This window comes from Symphalangus syndactylus, chromosome 19, assembly GCF_028878055.3.
Source record: "Symphalangus syndactylus isolate Jambi chromosome 19, NHGRI_mSymSyn1-v2.1_pri, whole genome shotgun sequence".
NCBI lineage: Eukaryota > Metazoa > Chordata > Mammalia > Primates > Hylobatidae > Symphalangus > Symphalangus syndactylus.
Genome location: NC_072434.2, coordinates 51,344,014 through 51,359,133, shown reverse-complemented (window position 1 = coordinate 51,359,133; position 15,120 = coordinate 51,344,014). Strand labels below are relative to the sequence as shown.

Here is a 15,120-nt window from a genome sequence, read left to right as displayed (position 1 = left end):
GGATCTGCAGTACAATCTAATAGCTGTATGATCCTAGACAAATTGTTTAACATCACTTGTTATCTAATTTCTGTAATATTAAGTTATTGGTAGAAAGGATAATAATACCTACCTATCTCAGATGAAAATGTAAGGATTTGGGGATGGACACGGTGGCTCATGCCTGTAATCCCAGCACTTTGGGAGGCCAAGGTGGGTGGATCACCTGAGGTCAGGAGTTCAAGACCAGCTTGGCCAACATGGTGAAACCCTGTATCTACTAAAAAAAAAAAAAAAAATTAGCCAGGTATGGTGGCATGTGCCTGTAGACCCAGCTACTCAGGAGGCTGAGGCAGGAGAATCGCTTGAACCAGGGAGACAGAGGTTGCAGTGAGCCGAGATTGCACCACTGCACACCAGCCTGGGAAACAGACCGAGACTCCATCTCAAAAAAAAAAAAAAAAAAAAAAACCCAAAAGAAAATGTAGGGATTTGAGATATTTATAAGTACGTGGCACATAGTGGGTACTCCATAATTTGTAGCTTTTATTATTTTCAGCCTGGTTTTTGGATGTGATCGATATGCAGAGATTTAATCTCTGTAGCTGCCTCCTGCCTCTCTTGAGGCCACTTGATGGATGAAGGCTTCCAGTTGCCTTTAAGCCTTTAAGTTTGGTGTAATAGTTGTTCTGGTAATAACACTTATAAAAATAGGTTGTTGGGGCCGGGCGCGGTGGCTCACGCTTGTAATCCCAGCACTTTGGGAGGCCGAGGCGGGCGGATCACGAGGTCAGGAGATCGAGACCACGGTGAAACCCCGTCTCTACTAAAAATACAAAAAAATTAGCCGGGCATGGTGGCGGGCGCCTGTAGTCCCAGCTACTCGGAGAGGCTGAGGCAGGAGAATGGCGTGAACCCGGGAGGCGGAGCTTGCAGTGAGCCAAGATTGTGCCACTGCACTCCAGCCTGGGCGAGAGAGCGAGACTCTGTCTCAAAAAAAAAAAAAAAAAAAAAAAAAAAAATAGGTTGTTGGGAATTAGATGATGACAATTAACAGGACACTATCCAAGTCATGAACAATTAAACTTGTAACATTTTGGGGTCCTCTCTAACCTGCTTATTGTATTGGATTTAAAAACTCAAGTGCTGAGGTTGCTTGCTTTCAGAGTTTCTCTCCGTTTGTGACTATAAATGAACATTATTGAAACTAAACTTTTCTAGTCTTGACTTTGTCACTTTGAAGAAAAGAACATACACCAGTTATATCTTCTCTGACAACTGGAATTACATCTCCCAAACTCCTGCGACAGACAAGATAAGGTCCTGCTGTCCCGAGCAGCACTTACCAGGGATACTTTTAACAGGAGAATGAATTTTTGGATAGGTGCTCTAACAAAGTAAGCACTAACACTGAGAAGTTACAGTTCCTTTTGAAAAATCCAGCATGTTGTTCGGTTGTCACCGGAATAATTATAGTTTATGGTGATCCTTCCCTTCTCTTCCATTCCCATTAATGTTGTAGCTCCTTTGACTCCTAAAAATATCCCCTTTAAGAAGATACCTAAGGAAGAAAAAACAGCTTTGTACTTCCTAATGATTCCTGCAGTGTTTCCTTTACTATTGTCACTACAGAGTTCTTGGTCAAAGTGTTTGAAAAATATCATAACTTGGGAGTAGGGGAGAGGTGAAATTAAGTATGATTGGTTTTCCATTTTCTTCTTTTTATTTTATGTGATATCAAATTGCAGTGAAAAATTACTTAAAACAAATTTTAACTTCTTAGGGAAGACCCCGAGAATTTGTTTTGAGTTTTTTTTCACGTCACTCAATCTAATTTTGTTATTGATGTTTCTTGAAAGAATCAGGAGAAGTAGAAATTTTCAGAAGTATTTATGTCCCTTGAAAATTACCACTTTTTAGTTCCTTTTCTAAGAATACGTCTTACTGTTTTCTCTGGGTGACTAGGCTAGTGGAAGACTGTACAGCCTAGGGTGGATTAGGTAAAAATAAGGGAAACTTTCAGAATTATAGAGAGTAATAATTGTACAGTAAACATCTTTAATACACACATGTCTAGCATTGCAGTCGTCTTGTATTTGAATATCATGTTTGTTTTCTGTTACTGCAGAACAAATTTTCACAGAGTTAGCAACTTGAAACAACACACAGTTATTAATATTATCTCACAGTTTCCATGGGTCTGGAGCCTGGCCACGGCTGAACTAGATCTTCTGCTCAGGTCGTACAAGGCTGCAATGAGAATTTTGTTCAGACTCCATTTCTTTCTGGAGCTCAAGGGCCTGTTGCAAACTCTCGTGATTGTTGGCAGAATTCAGTTGCTTGTGGATGTGGGACTAAGGTCCCTGCTTTCTGAAAGCTAACTGTCAGCAAGGGGCCCCGCTGAGCTCCCAGAGGCCCCTGCAGTTCCTTGCCATGTGGCTGTCACAGGCCCTTTCACAATATGGCAGCTGACTTCTTCAAAGCCTGAAGAAGAATCTCTCTGACTTCTAATTCCTTTTATACAAGGCTCCCCTGATTAGGTCAGGCCTGCCAGGGATAATGTATTTTTCCTTAATTCAAACTCACCTGACTGGGGACCTTAATTATATCTGTAGAAGTCTTTTGCAATATAACATAACCTAGTCAATATAATCACCTTTGCGGTATAATATAACCTATTCACAAGAATGACATTTATCATATTCACAAGTATCTCACACACGCAAGAGGAGAGGATTATATAAGGCATCATTATACAAGACTGGGAACTAGGAAGCCATCTTAGAATTCTGAGTACCACAATTTTTTTTTCAAGATAAGGTCTCTCTCTGTTGCCCAGGCTGGAGTGCAGTGGTGTGATTATAGCTCATAAACTCCTGGGTTCATGTGATCCTCCTGCCTCAGCCTTCTGAGTAGCTGGGACTGTAGGCATATACCACCACACTCAGCTAACTTTTTTTTTTGTTTTTTGTTTTTTTTTTTTGAGATGGTATCTTGCTCTGTCAGCAGGCTGGAGTGCAGTAGCATGATCTGGGCTGATTGCAACCTCCGCCTCCCAGGTTCAAGCAATCCTCCTGCCTCCACGTCCTGAGTAGCTGGGACTACAGGCGCATGTCACCACGCCCAGCTAATTTTTGTATTTTTAGTAGAGATGGGGTTTCACCATGTTGGCCGGGATGGTCTCAATCTCTTGACCTTGTGATCTGCCCACCTTGGCCTCCCAAAGTGCTGGGATTACACCGTGTGTAATCCAAAGTGCTGGCCTCCCACCATGCCTGGCCTCAGCTAACTTTTAAAAATTAATTTTTTGTAGAGATAAGGTTTCACTATATTGTCCAGGCTGGTCTCGAACTCCTGGCCTGAAGCAATCCTCCTGTCTCAGCCTCCCACAGTGCTCGGATTATAGACATGAGCCACCAGCCCAGCCTGACTACCACAAATACCAATGATGAATTTGAAGGAATCTTTGTGAATAGTGCATTTGACCTGTATTTTCAAGGTTTTCTTGTCGAATTTTGCACTTACAAGTGCCTCCAGAGATGAAAGCCGCTACATGACTAGAATCCCATATATGTTTGCCCTTGTCTACTGAACACAATTTGGAATGACTCATGTAGCTTAGAAAAAAATGGCAGACTAGAGGGAAATTCAAAATTCAAAAATTCTGGATGTTTAGAAAACCAGTGACAAGCCACAGGCCTTCTTGACATGTTTCTCCAATTCTATTTATTCTCATTGGGTTTTTTTGTACCAATCAAAAGGTTGAAATGCCCCATTGAAACAAAACATTATGCTAGATTTCTGCTTCTCATTCTACAAAATTCTTTATTTTTCTGCATTGAACTTCGAAGTAATATTCCATTTCCTCCAGAAAAGGGGTAGGATTACTTCATCTGTAATCTTTTTTAAAAAATCTGGTACTTCTAGAAAATACATTGAAATTAAAGTTTTAATTCATTAAAAGAGAGCCAATCAGTCATTAATCCATACAGTAATCTTGTAACAGTTGTGCATAAATAATTGGCAAAAGAGATTTTAAAAAGAAGTTTATTTTTAAAGTAATGTACAGAACCAAATTTGATTTCAAAAATAAAAGCCAAGATTAATGTTCTGTAGCTTTTAACAGAGAGCAGTTTACTAGCATTTTGGAATTTCATCTGATCAATTAAATATATAAAACAAATTAACCAAAACATACATTATGCATGTAGAGAAAATATTAAAGTGTATAATAAGGAAATGTGCCCAATATGAGTCTTTAAAAATTGAAAACACAAAGTAATTTTGAGATTCATGACAGCCTTAGGGTTCATATTACTTGACTGTGATAAATTTAGAAGATTATACATAGTTTGGCTGGTTGTTCCTGCATGCTGACAGTATTTCTTCCCTCTTTAACCCTTGCAAAGAAGATTTAAATTTTGCTATTTTTGAACTCGTTTACCAACTTGGTCATTCTTGATACTTGTTATTGCCCAAATTTTACTTGTAATTCCTTTTAGAAGCATAAATAGTGGATTTCAATCATGTCAGTATTTCTGCAGTATTTAGAATGGCATGAATTAGAAAACATGAATTTTTCAAAGAAATCATAACTTTTTCTTGAGTCCAGCCATTTGCTATCATCAATAAGATTAGTTAGGATACTGGATTTCATCAGTGATTCCATTATCTGAAAAAAAAAAAAATCTGCCACCTTTAAAGTTTTGATTTTTGTTTTAATTATCCGTTCTGTTTCTGTTTTATGACATGTAGTTCAGGCATTGGACTAAAGTTAAATCAGTGGAATGGTTGGCAGCCTATAAATTGGTCTACACAAAAAGGTTTAAATGAGTTGGGAGATTTGTTTACATTTTGGTAGCTTTTTATTTCTTTCATTTTTTTTATTTGAAATCTCCTCCTTAGTGTAATTACATGATGATACCTTAGGTTAGGTTACTTGCAGTGAATGTTCACCCAAAATCTCAGTGCATCCTACATTAGAACTTTGATATGGTGTGACTGGTTACTGATTCAGCAAGCAACAAATATAACTAGTCACTTGACTTAATTACTTCATTTTTAATTCAAATCACTTGGATATTGATCTAGAAAGGATCTGATTCAAATTGTCAAATTAGTATGAAATCACATACCACTCTATGTTGTACTTATATCTGACTATGCAAATGTGTTTACCAATTTTTAATTTTTCTTTCTTGGGGTTAAAATTCTAAGCTTTGCTGTGTTTAAGCATCTATTCAAGAAGCTACAGATAAAGCTGAGACCTGCACAAGTAGTTTAAATATCTTTTCAGATCATTTGGGTGTTTCAGACCCTTGGAGATCTTGGACATAGAGGGGAACAAAGCAGACAAGGACTCTGTCCTTATAGAGTCTGAGTCATACTCAAAGGTCATGTTGTAGAATTGCGTTAAGGAAATCTGTCATCAGAAATTATAGGGACATATTTAGATACAAGCAAAACTAACTAAATTTCTGGAAAGATCTATACCTATAAAGTGCTTGGCACAGTACATGGTACTCCATAACAGTTACATGTTAATGTCATTATGATTTTTATTACTTACTTTTCCAGTTCACCCAAATAATTCTCTGGTCATGGGCAGAACACAGCACATGTAAACATGTATAAGTAAAATGGAATTTGGTTCTTTTAACATCAGTGCAGACCAGTTTCATGCTACAACCTTAAGAGAGCCCAAATTTGTCCCCTGATGCAGAGACTAGGAGTCCTTTCTTTTATTTTTATATCCAAATTTTCATTGTTTTAATTGGCACCCTACCAAACTGATAGATGCCTCCAGTTGGGTATGTCAGCGTGGTTGCTGAGAACATTACAAATCCAGTAATTACAAGGAACTGTTTCTCCATTATTTTCTTCCCAAAGCATTTTCTATGCTGGAAATGCTGTGAAAACCTTAGACGCAATAATGAAAGTACTATTTTTAAAAATAAGCTTTTATTGTATTAACATGAAAGCAATATATGTTCATCACAGAAAAGACAGGTAAGCAAAACGAAGGCAATGAAAATCACCCAAATTCAATACAGAGAGAGAACTACCATTATAGTTTATGCATATTGCCTTCCAGTTCTTTCTCTGTGCATTGAAATAGCCTTTTCAATGGTGTCATACTGTAACATCCTATTTTGTAATTGCCTTTTTCAATTAACATTGTATTATAAATGTTTTGCCACGTCATTACTCTTTTACAGTATTGTTTACATTGGTTATACCATACTTATTTAACCAGTCCCCAATTGTAGGGCATTTAAGATTTTTTTACTTTTCTTTTTTCTTTTTTTCTACTCTAAAGAATTCATTGAATAAACAACTAAGTTGCCATTGTTGAGGGTATTCTTATGTTAAAACAGCCAAATTATTTAAAATATGGAGAAAGTGATTTGGTGTCAAAGCAAGGTAACCAACAAGATGAATCGATTGCATGTGAAGTCTTCATAAGCATAGATGGTCTCCTTTTTGGGAGTCCCAGAGGTCACAGACACAAGCAGCAACTTCTAGAAACACTGGAAAAGTTGAACCCTGTATTATTAGAGAGGACCAATAACCCAAAAATGGACTGTGATTAATTAGAATAAATTGAAATCAAATACAGACCGACTTATCAGGGGACTATTCTGTCACCTCCTTGTTCCTGTGACAAATGCAAAGCAATTCAAAGCATCTTTTTCATTCACAGGTGGATTCCTCTTTTTGTTTGTTTTTAATTCTTTAAATGTTATCTTTTGGGTTGCACAAATCATTGTTCCATCAATTAAAGTGTACTTACCAGTTGATCCTTCTTACCAGGAATGCCATCTCCAACCACACTGAAGAAGTCGGAGAAGTCTGGTTTCAGCAGCCCCTCCCCTTCACAGACCTCCTCCCTGGGAACGGCGTTCACACAGCATCACCGACCTGTCATTACAGGACCCAGAGGTGAGCTGCTCCACAGGCACCCTTGGTTGTGCTTATATCATGGCCTTTGGACCCAAGTAGCAAAATGAGAGACAATGAGGACTCCCCCTGAACACTTGTGAGGCAGTGAGTGTTCCAATTTCTTACCCTTGGGGGCAGCCTTGGAATTTTAGAGACCAAAGAGATTTGGCATCAAATTTTTTGTCCTTTCCTAAGGCGAAAAGGGACCAAATCTGTTTTCTGTTTGCCAGTGAGATTTTTGCAGAAGGATGGGAAGTAACTTAAATTGAACCAAAATCAAATCTGTTCTACAAGTTGTGTGTGTGTGTGTGAGACAGAGTGTGTGTGTGTGTGCGTGCACACGCGTGCACACATGCATGCATTGGGTGAGTATATTTCTATGTGGTCAATTACCTGTTTTCAAGTAGTAGCTTTTTCTCATCCCTGCTGACTCTCTTTCCATAAAACCTGATTTCAATATGTGGCATTTTATGTTGAGGTTGTTTGCATCAGGGTGTTGACGAGCAGTCTTCATTCACTCCTTTTGAAGTGGTAGATAGTTTGTCTGGTTTTCATTGCAATGTTTTCATTATTTTTATCTCATATGCTTTTAAGTTTATTATTAAAATGTGTCCACAAGAAATATGATTTGTATTTCGCATTAAAGACAAGCCTTAAGCCTCAAGAGAATGTCAGCAAATCACTTAACTTGATCTTATTGCAAGATAAAAATATTTATTATTTTGTTTATGAAACTCCCACAGTAGGAGTACGAATAATTGTAGCCACGTTTACTTTCCTTTATCAGATTTTCTTTTAGGTAGGTCTGTGATCTACCAGCTGGTTTCATAAAACATCCTAGAAAGTTATGATCTCTTGTCTGCTTTGACATATACCTGGGGAAACTGATGTTTCTTGCATTAATCTCAATGTTAGCCCCACCAATCTGAATCCCTTTATGAATGTGCTCTGTGTGCATCTCAGGGAAATGTGGCAGGTAAGAGGGCTGTCCGGTGCACACATGGGAGTTATAGTGAAGAAAGTAAGCATTTTGACCACTGTGGGAAGCAACTTCTTTATCCATAATTATGAAACTTACTTGCTTCATCTTTAAACATCTTGTGATCATTGGTAGAACTTTCTCAAGATCCCTTCTTTCATTTGTGTGTATGTGTGGTATAGTCAGAGAGGCTTACCATCGATACATAATTTGAAAACCTGCATCAGAATTAGATTATCAGGTCCCAGAATGAGGCTTATTAAATAGTATTAAGATGTTATCCTCATAGTTAACACTCATTGAGCATATAAACTGTAGTGGGGGATCAGAGATATAAAGCCCTTTTAGTCAGAATATTTATGGCCTGAAGGAGATGAGGCATGTGTTGTTTTTCATCTGTTTGGGGTCAAGTTAACATATTCTAAATGCTAACTGAATGGTAAAAGTTCCTGCAGGAGCTCGGTATTGGGGGGACCATGGAGGTTCATTCACTCTTCAAACAAGGATTTACTGAGTGCCTCTATAGACACTGGGACCAGTGGTTCCTGTCCTCACAGAGCATGTTATCTACTGCAGAAGAGAGGCACACAAAGAAATAAGCAAGTAAAAGATGATGGGCCGGGCACAGTGGCTCACGCCTGTAATCCTAGCACTTTCTGAGGCGGGCAGATCACTTGAGCTCAGGAATTCAAGATCAGCCTGGCCAACATGGTGAAACCCCATCTGTACTAAAAATACAAAAAAAATTAGCCAGGTGTGGTGGCACACGCCTGTAAATCCCAGCTACCTGTGAGGCTGAGGCAGGAGAATCGCTTGAACCCAGGAGGCAGAGGCTGCAGTGAGCCAAGATGGTGCCACTGCACTCCAGCCTGGGCAACAGAGCAAGACTCCATCTCAAAAAAAAAAAAAAAGAGACTTCAAAGTATAAATAACTTGAAGTCAAATCTTAAAAGATGCTTAGATAAATGAAGGGCCATCCTAAGCAAAGGAAAGATTTGTAGTGTGGTAAGTTAGTAAGAACTGAGAAGAACAGTATGCCAGCAATCAGGAGAGCTGGGTAGGCTCCCTCTCTTTTCCTTCCCACTCACCTTCTGGGTTTTTTAATGTCGTCATCAGTACAGTGGGTACAATACTAATAATGAATGACCCTTTCCTCCCAATCTTGTATTCTTATACAGAAACAACAATAAAACAGTATTTGTGGAGATTCCATGAAGAGCATAATGCAATCTGTATATATTATCATTAGTCAGTAAATATTAAGAGTGTCTAATGTGTGTCTTGCCTTAAAACTGTAGTTCTAGAAATTATTGTCATGAGCACTTCCATATGGGTACAGGTTGAGAGCTTCTTCATGCTAGATGACTAAGCACGTTTTCTAAAATGACCCACGCTGGGTTGAACCAGAGTGGACCTCCTTAGCTCACAGCATAACAAGTTCCAATCTATTCATATTCATTCATAAAATTGTGTTTGAGGAAAAGAGAAAGATGCCTAGTGTAAGAATTATGGAATACCAAAGATTCTTTGTTTTCACCAGAATTCAAGATGGCTCCCAGCATCCTCGGCTCTCCTTTCTGGAAAGTCTACTCAGGTACCCGTTCTTACCGTGTCCCACCCCGCTTAGTGGTCTGGTGAAGGGAATTGGAGTAGTTGAGATGAAACTTCAGTTGCCTCTTTGTGGTAAGAATCATAAGAATTGAGATAGGCTAACGTAAGACATTTTTCTGGCTAAGATATTTTTAAAAGGTTGGAATTCAGCCTCATTATTTATTTGCTATGGGTACTGTAATTTCCTTCATTTCTCTCTGAACTAGTTGGAAAGCTAATGCTTGGAATGATACCACATTTGGGAGTAAGACTTGGTGTTTTAGGAAGATGAGACCAAAATTGAGGAGGAAGAGTATAGCTGCAAGAGTCAGTGTGGAATTGATGTCACATGTGTGCATAAAGGAGATTTCAACCTCTGACACTCCTTGTATTGGGCAAAGTTGCCACAACCCAAAATAGTAAATTATTAGATAATCCAGAGAACCAAACTTTAAAAGGGTCTTGAAGAAAAGAAAAGAATGTCCTTTATCAGGTCCCCAGGGCATGGGGCAGGGATCACAGAGGCCATTGACTGCTCTCTGGTTAGCACTAGGTTGCGAGGCTTCTGCTGCCTTCCCTAGCATTTATCACAGGAATGCCTCAACTAGACTAGCACCAGTTAGTAAGCAATAACTGTCCAATACACATCCACGCTCAGAATGGAAGTGAGATTTTACAGAGCTACAGCAAATCAAGGTCACCTCACTGAAAACACAAGGGCCTTACTTTTGGCTGCAAACATAAGCTACATTTGGAAATTTCATGGCCACCTTTTACAAAGAAAATCTCTCTCTTAAGATTGCAAAGCAAAGGGAGAAACACAGGGCGTTGAAGGGAGGTAGCATAGCACAGCGGTTGTCTTTGTCTGTTTTGACTGCCAGAACAGAACACCATAGACTGGGTGGCCTATAAACAACAGAAATATATTGCTGACAGTTCTGGAGGCTAGAAGTCCAAGATCAAGGCTCTGGCAGCTTCTGTGTCTGGTGAGGGCCCACTTCCTGGTTCATAGATGGCATCTTCTTGCTGTGTCCTCACATGGCAGAAGGGGCAGGGTCGCTCTCTAGGGTCTCTTTCATAAAGGCACTAATCCTATTCGTGAGGGCCCCACCCTGTGACCTAATCACCTCCCAAAGGCCCTGCTACCTATTACCATCACATTGGGGGTTAGGATTTCAAGATATGGATCCTAGAGGGCCACAGACATTCAGCCTATAGCAGTGGTTAAGCACAAAATCTCAGGGGGTCAGATAGGCTGGTGTCTGAATCTCTGTCCACTACTTGGCACATTGCTTTTCTCTCTGAACCAAAAGTTTCTCATCTCTAACTCAAAAGAATTGTATTATGTTAGGAGCAAAGGAAATCATGTATTTGTAGTCATTTGCACAGTGCCTGGAAGTACAGTATGCACGCGGGTCATACAATTAAATAATCCTTTTTCACCCAGGCTTTGAAAGTATCATGCTGTCCCTATTGCCTTCACCCAGCAACATTCTGCCCATCCCCCAGATCAGCTCAAGCACTACTTTCAAAGTCAAACCTCCTCTCCTCCACCCAGCTTGCCATCATCTCACACTGCTTAAGCTCCTGCTGCCTTTCGTGTCTGCACATTGACTCCACCAACCTCATCTGGCCTTGTTAGTTAATCTACATGTCTCCTAGAGGAGAACCTCCAAAGGGAAGGATCTCTAACTTAGACATTTCACTATCTTTGTTGTGCCTCACACAGTGGGTTTTATGCTCAAATATTGGTTGAATGAATAAAAGTAGTCAAATTGCATATAAATGCACACAGGAGACATTTATCCCCTCTCTGACCCTGATGAGTTTTCATTTCTTCAGAAGTGCCAAGGGTGATAAATGTGTGATAGTTCATGCAGTAGTTCCTTGTAAGAAATGTCCAAGATGTGGGAGAACCATGGCGTTGCATCCAAAGAAAACTTATGCAAGACTCTCTAAGTAGAGCTTTGCTATTAAGAGCTATGGGCTTGCTTTATGTTGTTCTAACCACTTCCCTGTTTACAGTGTAAAGGTAGAGACATGTGGTTTCTTAAAATGAATCCCCTCTCTGATATTGGCTTTCTTTGTGGCTTTGATAAATCACTTAACCTTGTGGCCTCAGTTTGGCCATCTGTACCATGGGGACAATACTTTACCACCGGTTTCTCTGTGTGGTTAGAATTAGGTAAAGAGGTTATTTGGGAATATCCTATCGGTAGGGGGAAGATATTAAATTTCAGTAGAGGCATTTGTACATTGTTATACATTAGTATAATTACTGTGCACTTTAAGCTGAAAGATTGGGCTTTCAACGACTTTCTTTTACCACTACTTAAAATTGTAACCTTAATAAAGTATTTACTCATGACTATTTGTCTTATTCATGATAATTGAAAAAAGAAATCTTTCTTCATCCCTTTGCCTTTTCAAGAATTGTAAGTTTGCCTAGTTGATGATCTGAAGGGTCTAACTTGTTAGAGAATTATTTAGAGTAATCATCAGTTACATCTTAAAATTTCTTGAAGGTTTAGATCTTCTTGAAACTTACCTTTTTGCTTAAAATCTTTGCTATTTTGAAGAATTAAGAAGATAATGAATGATACTTTATTTAAATACTCTGCACTAAGTAAAGCAATTCTGTGCCTTAGAGATTTAGGAACAGGGAGCAGCCTACATGATCCGCATTGGGCAGCACAATTGAAAGTAATTGAAAGAGTTATGGTCTGGGAATCTTTTGGTATAATGCGTTCCCAGTATCAGTGAAGATTGTTTTTGGCTGAAAGTAACAGAATATCTGAACAATGGCTTAAGAAAATAAGGAGTCACATTTTTCTCATACAAAAACAAGTATGTGGCTAGGTATGGTGACTCACACTTGTAATCCCAGCACTTCAGGAGGCTGAGGCAGGAAGCACTTGAGGCTAGGTGTTTGAGACCAGCCTGGGCAACACAGCAAGACCCTATCACTACAAAAATTTTTTAAAATTAGGAGAACATAGTGGTAGACACCTGGGGTCCTAGATACTCGGGAGGCTGAGGTGGGAGGATTGCTTGAGCCCAGGAATTTGAGGCTGCAGTGAGCTATGATGGCACTCCAGCCTGGGCAACAGAGAAAGACCCTGTCTCAAAAAACAACAACAAAAAAAAGCAAGTATGTGATTCAAGGCTGTTAGGGTGGCACTTGCAGTGCCATCAGGGATTGAGATTTCTTCTCCTAGCCATGTTTCAGTGGGTTGTTTTTATGAGGTCACAGCATGGGCACTGCACCCCTGCCTTATGACTGCCAGGCAGAAAGAAGGGAAAAGGTGAGGGCAAAAAGGACCTGTCAGCTTATCCTGCCACTTTTTCATAGGATCTTCTGCAACACAATCAGACTATGTCCCATGATCACCTGTAGCTGCAAGGGAGGCTGGAAACTCTAAATTTTTAGCTGAGCATATGGCCACTCTCTATAAAAATTAAGGTTTTATCAGTGGGTAAATAGGGGATAAATATGCTGGTTGACAGTTAGCAACATATTCCCCATTATTTTTACAGAAGAGAAATCTGAGCCAGAACCAAGTCCAGAAATCAAGTCTCTAGTTCAGTGCCTTTTTCACCATGTCAGTAGTTTCTACCTTTTTCTCCCCTGACTGGGAGAAATTAACTGCATTTATTTAAACAATTACTTTGTTTTCACATTTTTTTATGAGTCAAAGTCATAACATATCCATCTAGATCTTTCGATAATCATAACATAACCTGTGCCATCACACTGAGTTTTTTTTTTAATAGCAGCAATAAACTAATCACTTAGCCTTTTTTATTAGTCCATAAGTCCTTGCTACTGGTAAATTCAGGGTTTCTCTTAGGTGCACGCCACTTTAGAGACAATTTTTGAGGTCAGCTTGGCTTTTTTCAATATTGTATTAGCTTGCAGATACCTATTACTATCTGGGGACCCACTAATTTTTTTCCACAAATATTTCTCAGGCTCTTACAGTGTACAAGATGCTCTAGTAGCAGAGTGAACAAGAGAAGCATGGATTCTGTCCATAGAGTGCTTGCCTCCTGGAGGACTAGAGGACAAGGAAACCAGCAGTTGCATTGCTGTGCTAGAAGCACAGGGTGCGGTAGAAAATGAGAGGAAGGACATCCTTGTGGACAACTACAGTGGCATCTGGCACTATGCAAGTCCAGACACACAGAAGACCTAACCGCTACTGTCAAACAGTTTGCCTTCACATTATGGGCGTGCAAAACAGAACAACAGCAAATAAATCATGCTGTTAGATAACTAAGTACCGAAGAATTCAGACATACAAAATGCAAACATGAGGTTAAACCCCCACCTCTTTATGAGTCAAAAAAAAAAATACACGATGGGAGTTTAGAAGTAAAATTGCCTTGATTCCGAAAATACGCCTAAGATACACTAAAGCAATCGCCTTATAAACCAGAGATTTATTGTGCAGCTTTCAAAGAATCATTCCAGTTTCTGTTTGGAGAGATAGTCAGAAGTTTATATGCTCTATAAACCTCTCTAAGTCCATGATCCTCCTGGCCCAAACAGGGATCTTGCTCTCAGTGATGAAACATCTGAGGGTCTGAAGTTAACAATATCTCCCAGTTTGGCCAAGAAAAATATACTGCAGAGAATTATGAGAATTAAGATCACCTTTCAGGAAGTTGGGGTCACCAAGAAAGGTTAGAGGAGTGTGGATTCATAATATGCATAGACAATAATAGAGGAGCGGGGAAGGAGAGGTAAAATAGGAGGGTGACAGTCATCACTAGATGGCAGGGCCTATTAGGGCAAGGACCACATCTTTATCATTTATCTCTGAATCCCTCCGCCTTGTGCCCGGCATAAGGAAAGCACTCAATAAATAACTGTCAAATAAATGAATGATTGAATTCATGGATTTGATTGAAGAAACAGAAAGTTTGAGAATAATAGGAAGTTCTTTCCTTCTCCACTGTGTAGTAATATAATATTCAAATGCATGTATTCAGCAGCACATAGAAAGAGGCATAGCATGTTTAAGTGCTCAGTATATATTTGACTGTTTATTTGTTTGTTTGTTTGTTTTGAGACAGGGTCTCTCTCTGACACCCAGGCTAGAGTGCAGTGACTTGATCACAGCTCACCGCAGCCTCGACCTCCTAGGCTCAAGGGATCCTCCAGCCTCAGCATTCCAAGTAGCTGGGACTACAGGCGCATGCCACTATGCCTAGTTAATTTTTAAAATTTTTTTGTAGAGACAGGGTCTCACTATGTTACCTAGGCTGGTCTCGAACTCCTGGGCTCAAGCAACCCTCCTGCCTTAACCTTCCAAAGTGCTGGGATTACAACAGCAAATAAGTCATGCACTTAGATAACTAAGTACTGAGGATTTAAGACATACAAAATGCAAACACAAGGTTAAACCCCACTTCTTTATGAGTCAAACACACACACACACACACACACACACACACACACACACACGAAGGCAGTTTAGAAGTAAAATTGCCTTGATTCTGGCAGGCATGTGCCACCATGCCCAGCCTAATATATGTTTGGTTTTAATGAAGATCTACCTTGATAGACCTTAAGAGAAATGAGCTCAAAATTATTTGGTCCCCTATTTGTAAAATATTTGCTGTGG

At 39.5% G+C, this 15,120-nt stretch overlaps 1 protein-coding gene across 5 annotated transcripts in view; it reads left to right on the top strand.

Moving 5' to 3' along the window:
- Positions 1 to 15,120, top strand: part of NFIA (nuclear factor I A) — a 386,956-nt gene that overhangs the window by 299,045 nt on the left and 72,791 nt on the right. For all 5 annotated transcript variants that reach the window (XM_063613343.1, XM_055234470.2, XM_055234468.2 and 2 more), the window contains one exon: positions 6,793 to 6,921. In XM_063613343.1, coding sequence (XP_063469413.1) covers positions 6,793 to 6,921 — 129 coding nt within the window. The remainder of the gene's footprint in view (positions 1 to 6,792; positions 6,922 to 15,120) is intronic.